The sequence below is a fragment of the Chrysemys picta genome, chromosome 20 (assembly GCF_011386835.1).
Source record: "Chrysemys picta bellii isolate R12L10 chromosome 20, ASM1138683v2, whole genome shotgun sequence".
Classification (NCBI taxonomy): Eukaryota; Metazoa; Chordata; order Testudines; family Emydidae; genus Chrysemys; species Chrysemys picta.
Window position 1 is genome coordinate 15234541 of NC_088810.1, and position 10050 is coordinate 15244590.

The 10050-nt window shown below is 54.5% G+C and overlaps 1 protein-coding gene across 6 annotated transcripts in view; it reads left to right on the forward strand.

The window, feature by feature from the left end:
- DCAF8 (DDB1 and CUL4 associated factor 8) overlaps positions 1-5395 on the forward strand; it is a 48432-nt gene extending 43037 nt beyond the window's left edge. For all 6 annotated transcript variants that reach the window (XM_042843381.2, XM_065574691.1, XM_065574688.1 and 3 more), the window contains 3 exons: positions 2136-2255; positions 3518-3634; positions 4232-5395. In XM_042843381.2, coding sequence (XP_042699315.2) covers positions 2136-2255; positions 3518-3634; positions 4232-4345 — 351 coding nt within the window. In that variant the 3' untranslated portion in view covers positions 4346-5395. The remainder of the gene's footprint in view (positions 1-2135; positions 2256-3517; positions 3635-4231) is intronic.
- Positions 5396-10050: the final 4655 nt, after the last annotated feature.

Sequence of the window (10050 nt, forward strand, 5' to 3'; positions counted from 1 at the left end):
GCAGGGTCCCAGGGAACCGGCAGGATGTGGATTGTATTGGGTTACAGCCACCGTGCATCCTGTAGTCACGCAGGCGTGTGTTAAGTGGGTGTGTAGTGGATTCTGAATCCCAATGAAGCTCTTGGGTAAAGCAAATCCTATTGTAGCTGTGCTTTGCCTTTCTTCCTTCTAGCCTTTGCCTTGTACACCTCAGATTTTTCCAACCTACCAGCTAGCAACACTAGTCTGGACAAGCAGGGCCTGTCTGGTCAGCACCGCCCCATCTGTCACTTGCACTGAATGAGGTGTTAGCTCTACACCGCTCCATCTAGACTAAAATGCTGGTTCCGCTTTTTAGCTAGTATTGGACATACTCTGTATTTAATACTTAGGGTTAAGCTAACCATCTAATAAGCAGATGTTTTTTGCTGTCTCCATGTAGCCTAATTTTGAATCCAGGGATCTGGGCTGAAGACTCGTTTCCAAGCAACTTGCATGAAACTATCAAGCTTTGCCTTTTACACTTCAATTTGCTATTCAGTGTGTACTTCGCCTCCCCTGTTCTTGAGCTAATTCACTGGCGTGTTGAATATTCTCCTCTGGGTTTTAGCTTTCCCCTCCTTTGTCACCGGAACGTGCGAGCTTGAATGCCTGCTCGTCTGAATTCAGTCGTCTTATGAATTATTTAAGATGTACCAAACAGTTCGGGTACAACTTAATTGGCGAGCATTAACTCCCCTTGAGCGCGCGCTCGCTCTCTTTCTCGGTTCTGTCTGCCGCCTCCCCTTTTTTGGGGGGCACTGTCTGGAAATGTGAGTTCATTACTCTCAGCTAGAGCGGCTCTAGGAGAAAGTAGACATCCTCCTTTACTACAGACTTCCTCATGGAATTGGGTCTGAAGCAGAGCTCCACAAGTAGTGGCGGCTTCGTCTGAGGGGGGCCCCTCTTCCAGGGTGTCGTGCTAGAAATAATTTTCACAATGGCACTTGACTGATCCCAGTAGAAAGTCAGAGCAGCCTTTTGCTGCTTCCCACATCCGAAGCAGCTGTTTCAGCATCTCTTTTTGCTAATCAAGTGCGGTGACACAGCCTTGGTACAGCGCACCAGGCTCGTGAGTCAGCCATCTACAGCTCTGTGCTGCAGCGAGCAAAGAACTTTGTTATGCCTGTGTAGGGCTGAGAACTCGGGCACTTCCCTTGTCTTCAGCACTCGACAAACCATTGACTCCAGCTTCAAGCTGCTCTAAGGGGTGTGTGTATGTCCCTATCGTAGAACCGGAAGGGACCCTGAAAGGTCAAGTCCAGCTCTTGCCTTCGCTAGCAGGACCAAATACTGATATTTTTTTTTTTTTTTTTTTTTTTTTTTTTGCCCCAGATCCCTAAGTGGCCCCCTTAAGGATTGAACTCTCAACCCTGGGTTTAGCAGGCCAATGCTCAAACCACTGAGCTATCCTTCCCCCCGGTAGGACAGATGGAGAAACTGAGGCACGGAGGTGAGGCGGCTTGGCCAGGGTCATGGGGCAAGGTTGTAGCATAGGTGGCAGTAGAATCTAGATCAGTGGTCCCCAACCTTTTTCGTCTGGCAGGCGCCAGACGACGCGCCACGGAGGACCGTGGCGGCAGACGAGCATCCGCCGAAATGCCACCGACAAGCGGCATTATCCAGAGGCGTCACCGCCAAAATTCGGTGGCATTTCGGCGGATGCTCGTCTGCCGGCCAGTCCGCGGGCGCACTTTGATGCCCCGGCAGATGCCATGGCACCCGCGGGCACGGCGTTGGGGACCTCTGATCTAGATCTTAGATTGTAACTGTGGGGCTCACTCTGCCTATGAACGTGCTCAGCATTGCGCAAAATACTTAGCGGCTTATCTGTCTATCTCAAAGCACTTTCCGTAGTGCGGAGTGGTGCTGTCCCCAGCTTACCACTCGGGAAGCCAAGACAGAGTGGAAGTGATTTGCCCACGATCAATGAGCCAGCGGCAGAGCCAAGAATAGACCAGGGGGTTCTGTGCCTTGGTGCTGTCTCCAATATACAGTGTGCTGGGCTGACCTGTGCCTAGTCATCTGCCTCCGTCCTGTGCTTCACCTGCCCACCGGGCTGCCTTCGCTGGCTTTCCCGTGAGCCTGCTCTCACTGCAAGACTGTTTCCATTGCAGGTTAACTGCCTGGAGCCTCACCCTCACCTTCCTGTCCTGGCCACCAGCGGGCTGGATCACGATGTCAAGATCTGGGCACCGACCGCGGAGGCGCCCACTGAGCTCACTGGACTGAAAGAGGTGAGAGCTGTCTATGCCTCTGGGTGTCAGTGTGCTGCTTGCCTGGCTCTTGGGATGAATTGTCATAAGAACGGCCCTACTGGGTCAGACCAAAGGTCCATCTAGCCCAGTATCCTGTCTTCCGACAGTGGCCAATGCCAGGTTCCCCAGAGGGAGTGAACAGAACCGGTAATCCTCAAGTGATCGATCCCCTGTCACTTTTGTCATCTCTTAAGCGACCCCATTGCCTTCCAAATCACCATCTGTGTCTGTTACATTAGGGGCTCAGTCCCTTTAGTCAGTATCGAGGGCAACGGCGAAGTAGCTGCCAAGTCAGGTAACAGCAGGCAGCAGCACCTGGGCAGCGTTTGGATGGGAGATCTCCAAAACCGCTGAGATGGCCTGGGAGGCTCAGGGATGCCGAAGAGTGCCGGTTCATGTATTGTGGGGGCTTCACTGTGGGAAGTGCAGTTGCTCAGGGGACAGGTAAAACCGAAGGGCCTGACCACGTTCGGTCACAGATCCCTTTTTGAGCTGAGCTCCTGGACTGTGCACGGTCAGACATGCTCCAGCTCCAAGAGCCGTTCTGTTCCCTGCACCTCCAGCGGTGTTTTCACTGCCAGTCTGACCTGCCTGTGCTGTTGACACCTCCAAGGTGTGGAGCTCCATGTGTGGAGCTGGTCTAATGCTGTGATGGGCTTAAGGATCTCTGACTGGACAGCACTGTGATAGTATCTGAGCCATGTATGCTCGGGCCGAACTGCTTTGGTTTTTCAGTCGTGTTCCTGCCTTGCTGCCCTTACACTCTGCCGGGAGGGGGTTGGAGAAGGGGGCTAGGAAAGGAATTGTCCCCGGATAGCTGCTGCACTTCTCTTGCCTCCCAGCCAAGCTTTGAGAATCGAGCTCAGAAGCGGAGTCCTCCATCCAGCTGGTGCTGCTCTCCTGGCAGCAGCCTAGGAGCTGCATGTGGATAGCAACCTCCGCCTGGGTGGGAGAGTCCCAGCCGTACGGCACCAGCCGTACGATCCCAGCCACGGCTTAGGTGGCACCCAAAGGGCAGAGGCACTAGCTGACTGGAGCAGGCCAGGCCTGCTGACCGCTCGCCTTCCCTGGCATCGTCTTTCCCGTTCACATTGCTCAGGCTGACTCCTGATGTCCTCTTGGTGGGTCGACCTCTGTCGCAGAATAAACAGAGGCTGGATCTAGTGCCAGAGCGATGGCAGGCAGTGACGTCTCTGCGCTGCCGCTGCTGTCTGCTCACTCTCTGGTGCTCTCATTTCTAGGTGATCAAGAAGAACAAGCGGGAGCGAGACGAGGACAGCTTGCACCACACCGACCTGTTTGACAGCCACATGCTGTGGTTCCTCATGCACCATCTCCGACAGAGACGTCATCACAGGGTAGGTATCCATCCTGCTTGCATGTGGCCCTCCTGCACCCTTTGGCTTCCTGGGGTGTCCTTGACCAACACTAACGAGGAGGGACCTGAGCATTTGCCAGCCCACGTGGCCCCCCTGTTGCTCCCTCCCGAGTCACCAGTACAGTCCATGTCTCGCTCCAGCTAGTGGGGAGCAGAGTCTAGAAGAACCAAGGTGGTTTCTGACACAGCTGATCCTCTCCCCTTTCTGCTTAGTGTTCCCAGACTAACATGCTTTTTCCATACTCTGGCATGAGTCTGGCCAGGACCCAGTTCCCAGGAGACTGGGTCTGAGCTTCCCGGCATGTAACAGCTGGATGCCCTTTCTCTTGGAAGGCAGCGTAGGCTAATGCCTAGAGCACAGGGCTGGGACTCCTCGGTTCTATTCCTGGCTCAGCCATTAACTGTCTGAGGATGGGAAGGTCCAGCCAGCTGGAACAACCTCCTGTGACCCCTCTCCTCCTTGGTTTGTTTACACGTTGGGCTGCCCTCGGTAGGAGTCGCTGCAGGACTTGCTGTTTGCAAAGGGGGCGGGGCCTGGTTGAGGGGGCGGGGCTGACATCCTGTCCTTTCTTGACAGCGCCGAAGAGAACCCGGAGCAACAGACGGTGACTCGGACGAGTCCCCTAGCTCCTCTGACACCTCGGACGACGAAGAGGAGGGTCCAGATCGGGTGCAGTGCATGCCTTCATGAGGCCACCGAGGACGGAGAACCCCTTGGAAGGGTGGGGTGAAGGGAGGAGACAAAAAAAAAAATCTCTACTAACAAACACTTTCAGCTTTTTCTTGGAATGTTAAGGAACCCCCAACTCCTCCTCCCCCTGTGGTCCCGGGGTGACCAGCTCAGCAAGATTGCACTTTGGACTCGCCTTTGCTTTAGGGGCTTTAGGAGCCCTTGCCAGGAAGGGGAGGGGGCAGAGTGTCAGAGAAAGAGTGACAGAGCATTAGCCCCTGGTCTCCCCGTGTGGAACTGCCTGGAGGCAGGGGGGCCTGTGGAGAGGCCTGTGTTCTTTTGGTACTAGAAGATTTTTCCGGAGGAGGGCGCGCTTGGCTTCCATGCATGCCTCTTCCCAAGAGCTTCTCTTGAGCCTGCATTGAGTTGTTTGTTTTTTTTCCTTCCTCTCCTCGAGTTGTTGGTGTGGGCCTGAAAGGCATTCTGCAAGCTTGTGCTTTGAGGGGCACGGTCTCGTGCTTCTCTTGGTTTGTTTTTTCCCCCACCCGAGAGATCTTTGACTCTGCTTCTCTCAAACTGGGGACTTCCCTCCCTTTCTGTGTTGGTTTTATTTTTTTTCCCCTCCCACTGGTTCCTATGAAAGGAATACCTGATCTAGAACGTCTCCACCGAGCTTGTGTTTTGGATCACCCATGCAGAACCTGTTGTCATGCCTACTTCCCACCCCTTCCTGCCCCACCACAGGGGTGTTTGCAAAGAGATGCTTGCCTAGTTTGTACATATCAGTGATTTGCACTTGGTTTTGACCCTTTCTCCAGCCCCCCCTTGACAAATAGATAGCTAGGGCCCTGATCTTGCTGTCCTTACCCTGGTAGGATTCCAGTGGAGGGGAGTTATTTGCCAGAGGAAGGGTGGTAGGATCAGCCTCTTAGTGGAGGGGAGTAAAGGAAGGTCCTTTAATTTTCTGTTACTTTTAAGAAAAATTTATTGTTTTGGGAGCTGTGGCCAGGAGGTTCCCCATCACTGTTTAGAGGCCTAATTTTATATATATTAAACACCAAATGAACCAAACTGAACTTGGATGTTATCAAGTTAAAATTATTGTAAAAGTTTAAATATATATTATATATAAATGCAATAAAAAAATTGAGCGAGAGCTGCAGGGGCCTGAGCTGCAGTGGGGGCGGGGGGGGCCTGTCTGAGCATTTCTTCCACACCACGCCAGACTCAGCAGCTTGGAGCTTTTCTTTGGCTGCCACCCTTGGCTTCAGAGCAGGCTGTGCTCTCCTGTTGAGATCGATGTCGTGGTCCCAGCTGGAGCAGGATTGGGCCCCTGTACAACGCTGGGCCCCTGCCCTATGTCTCCACTTGTCTTGTAGCAGCTTGGAGGCTGCTGGGAGAACAGTGCGCAGTGTCCCCCAAGGCCAGTTCTCCCCTGGGCTGGGAGCAGAGCGGCCATGTGGCTTCACTCGTTTCTAGGCACCCAGCTACCCTACACCCCTTTCTCTGCATAGCTGTACACAGACAGACCGGCCCCTGGGAGCTTGGTCCTCTCTTGGGTGGCAGACGCACCTTCCACTCTCCTCCACCAGGGCAATGGATCCTTCCAGCCCAGTTGCCATGGCTGCGTGCTACTTGGTTCTCCCCTGGCCCTGGCCACCCCCTGAGGGGGCGAGGGTTGAGCTCCGGGCATTGGTATTTCTCTTTAAAGCTTTTACTGACTCCTGTTGCAACAGGTGCATGGGCAGACTGTGCCTTGGACTTCCTGCCACTTCCCTTCCCCTCCTTCTGGCTTTGCCAAGCTCTGCACCTGCCTGCCAGGTTAAGGGCTTGTCCACTCCTACAGGGTCTGAGTCTGTTTACGTGCTGGCATACAGGGCAGGGCGAGAGGGCACCTTTCTCCTGCTGCCCTGCATTTGCCAGTCCTGCCTAAAGCACCACACATCTCCACTCTGGGCAGCATCCTTTCCACGGGTCCCAGGGCTTCCCTGCTTTGTGTGTGAGGGCAGGGGACCTCCACCATGGGGAGGCAGAAATAGCCACCAAGGCTCCTGTGTCCGTGACTGGTGCCCTACCCCATGCCCCCAAAAGCAGGCTCCATGTCCTACTACATGCCTCCCCCACCCCATGCTGACAATGACCATGCCCTACTCTCAGCTAAGAGGCTCCTGGGGCTGGCAGCAGGCCCTTTTCCCCTCTGTTCTCACAGCCTGAAACCCCCTTTCACTGGCAGCCTACAGGGCCCAGCCGCTGCCCCTTTGCACGGCCAGAGGTACGTAACAGAGAATAGGGTGCCTGCAGGTGCTGGCTCCTGTGTTTGGGGAGGCTGCATGGAGTGTGGGTAATACAAGTTCCACCTCTGCTCTTCTAGGCATGGCCTAGTGCCCTGAAGCGCAGAGGTTTTGAGGGGCAGGGGTAGAACCTGTATTCCCCACCCTGGCTGGCCCTGTTCACTCCTGTCTCACCCCAGTCCCCTCCGCTCCCTCTGGGCTAAGTTCCCCTCTACTAGCGGGCAGGCTGGATGCAGGTCAGGCAAGTGTTTTGGGCTCAGCCAGTTGCTTGCACTTCTTGGACATGTTCCTCCCATTACCTAGGGCACTGCAGCCTGGGGCGTTGGGTCAAGGGTGAGGCAGCTGGCATTCAGCTTCTGCCATTGCTACCTTCCTGGCTTGTTCCCCCCTGCTCTCTGCAGTGGCTTTACCCCATCCGTGACTTTAGTTTGGGAGCTGGGGTACATGACTTACGAGGAGAGGCTGAGGGAACTGGGCTTGTTTAGGCTGCAGAAGAGAAGAGGGAGGGGGGGATTTGATAGCAGCCTTCAACTACCTGAAGGGGGGTTCCAAAGAGGATGGAGCTCAGCTGTTCTCAGTAGTGGCAGATGACAGAATGAGGAGTAATGGTCTCAAGTTGCAGTGGGGGAGGTCTAGGTTGGATATTAGGAAACACTATTTCACTAGGAGGGTGGTGAAGCACTGGAATGGGAGGTGGTAGAATCTCCAACCTTAGAGGTTTTTAAAGCCTGGCTTGACAAAGCCGTGGCTGGGATGATTTAGTTGGGGGTGGACCTGCTTTGAGCAGGGGCTTGGACTAGATGACCTCCTGTGGTCTCTTCCAAACCTAATTGTCTCTGATTGGAAAGTGAGGCACAAGCCGGGGTTGATCTGTGCTATGGTCATGTCCAGTGGTGCTCCAGAGCTCTACTGCTAGAACCAGAAATGAATTCCTGCTCCCAGCCACCCCACCTCCAGCCCTGAAACACGTTACTGGGTTGTTGTCTCCCACCTCTGCTCTGCCCCCCCCCCCACCAATAACTCAGTGTTGGGGGGGGGGAGGGGCTCTTTGGTGCCCTCCAGCAGCTGAGCCAGGTATCCAGGTCTGCTCCTGCCTGAGAATTGGCTGTTGATACTGCTGGAGCTGGGGTCCCAGCTGGGGGTGTGGTTACATCTATAAACCCTGCCAGTGGCTCTGCTGGGCTGGGGGTGCTGCTTATTGCCTCAGTCACAAAGGGCTCCCTTAGCCTGCCCCCAGAGAGCTCCCCTGGGGTGGGCAGTGCCCGGCTCTGAGCCCTTTCAGGGGCATTCTAATTGCACTATGAATCCAAGGGCCGTGGGAGCCGTGCAGCTGCCGTGCCTTGTTCCAGACGCAGCCTCCGCCGCCTTTCCCTTGGCATGTTCCCTGATGCCTTTCAGCTTTGTCCCTTTGCCTCCTGCTGCAGCCGTCCCTCCTCCTCCCTGCCCCAGTTTTGCTTTGGTGGCTGTTTTAGCCGAGCGGGAGCGTCTCCTGGGAACACAGCTCTGCTTGGTCATCCTGCACCAGCACTCAGGGCCGGTGACGTACAGGCTGCCCCTGCCCAAGAAGAGCTCTGGAAGGCAGCCCGGCCTCAAGGGAGGGACAGGGCTGATCTGCTTGGCACGCGCTGCAGGGACTTGGAAAACCCAAGCACACAACCATGTCAGCTGGGAAGTCACAGACGCTAGAGATGGGGGAAAGGCCTCTTTCATAGGAACCTCTGGAACTACCTGCCCCAGGATGCCATGGGGGTCCAATGTCCATATAGTGGGTGCCCTGGTTGTCTGGGTAATTAGAACACCTGCATGCACATCAGACGCAATTCTGGGCTGAGGAGTTCATTAGGCAGCTTGGAGTCAAACTGTGGATGGGGTGTAACCTCACTGCCAATTGCCTCTCCCCTTTCATTATTGCATCCTGTCCTGGAGGCACCATGTGAGATTAAGGCCCCGTCAGGCCTGCACAGATACCCAGGGTGAGAGACCGTCCCTGCCCCAGCTGAGCTCAGGGCCTCTGCAGGCCGGGCGCTGCATGGACACAGAGTGTGAACAATTCCTTGCCCCGAAGAGGACTCGAGAGGACTGGGAGGAGCTCCAGGGCGGGGAAGTGACTGCCCCAAGGTCACCCCACATCTCAGCAGTGTGTCACCACCCCCTCAGGCTTGTGCTCACCCCCACTGCCACAGGGGCTAATGCCAGCTGATTAGGGGGTCTGGAACAGCTTCTGCACAAGGAGAGATTGAAAAGACTGGGACTGTGAAATTGGAAAAGAGACGACTAAGGGGGGTATGGTTAGGGTTAGAGGGCTATAAAATCATAAATGGTGCAGAGAAAGTGAACAGGGGTGTGTTATTTATCCCTTCTCATAACACACATATCAGGGGTCACCCAATGAAATTAACAGGCAGCAGGTTTAAAACAAACAAAGGGAAGTACTTCCTTTTGTGGTGGTGGAATCTCCATCCTTAGAGGTTTTTTAAGGTCAGGCTTGATAAAGCCCTGGCTGGGATGATTTAGTTGGGGTTGGTCCTGCTTTGAGCAGGGGATTGGACTAGATGACCTCCTGAGGTCTCTTCCAACCCTAATCCTCTTCTATGATTCACACAATGCACTGTCAACCCGTGGAACTCATTGCCAGGGGATGTTGTGAAGGCCAAAAGTATAACTGGGTTCAAAAAGAATTAGGCAAGTTCCTGGTGGATAGGTCCATCAATGGCTGTTAGCCAAGATGGTAGAGATGCAACCCCTGCTCTGAGTGTCCCTAAATCTCTGACAGCCGGAAGCTGGGACAGAAGGCATCCCCTCAGAAGCATCTGGCAGCAGCACTGTCAGAGACAGGGCTAAATGAACCATTGGGCTGTAGGGCTGGTGGTATGTTCTGTTAACCAGGATGGCTCACTGTCCAAGCATGGAGTAGCTGGACACATGGGCAGAGCCAGTCTACAAGCTACCGAATTAACTGGAGCAACAAAGCCCCCACTCCCCTAGTGAATCCCCTGGCTGGGCCCACGGAAAAGGCAGTCACACACACGTCACGGTCAAGACAAATTTTTATTTGATCATTAGCACAATGACTGTTGTTTGTACATCAGATTTGGATGGACAACGCAAAGCGGACTCTGTGTTTCATTCGGCTTTTGAACCGTTGGCTCTAGTTCCTGGCTGTATTTTTGAGCTGTGGCTGCAGTCAGGGGGCAAGGAGCTGTGCTGGAAGTTGGGGGCACGTAAAAACAATCAGTGCAAATAAGGAAATCAAAACCACAGCCTCACAGACGTGGTATTATTCACATTTTAGGATGCCCGCACTGCCCCCTGCTGGTCCCAGGGCCAGGCTACTGCCAGCCTTGTGCCCTTTGGGCTGCAGCTACCTCCGTGTCTCCATGGGCCCATTGAGCTGACCTAGCTGTAAGGTTCGGGGGGGGGGCAGGGTCAGATCAT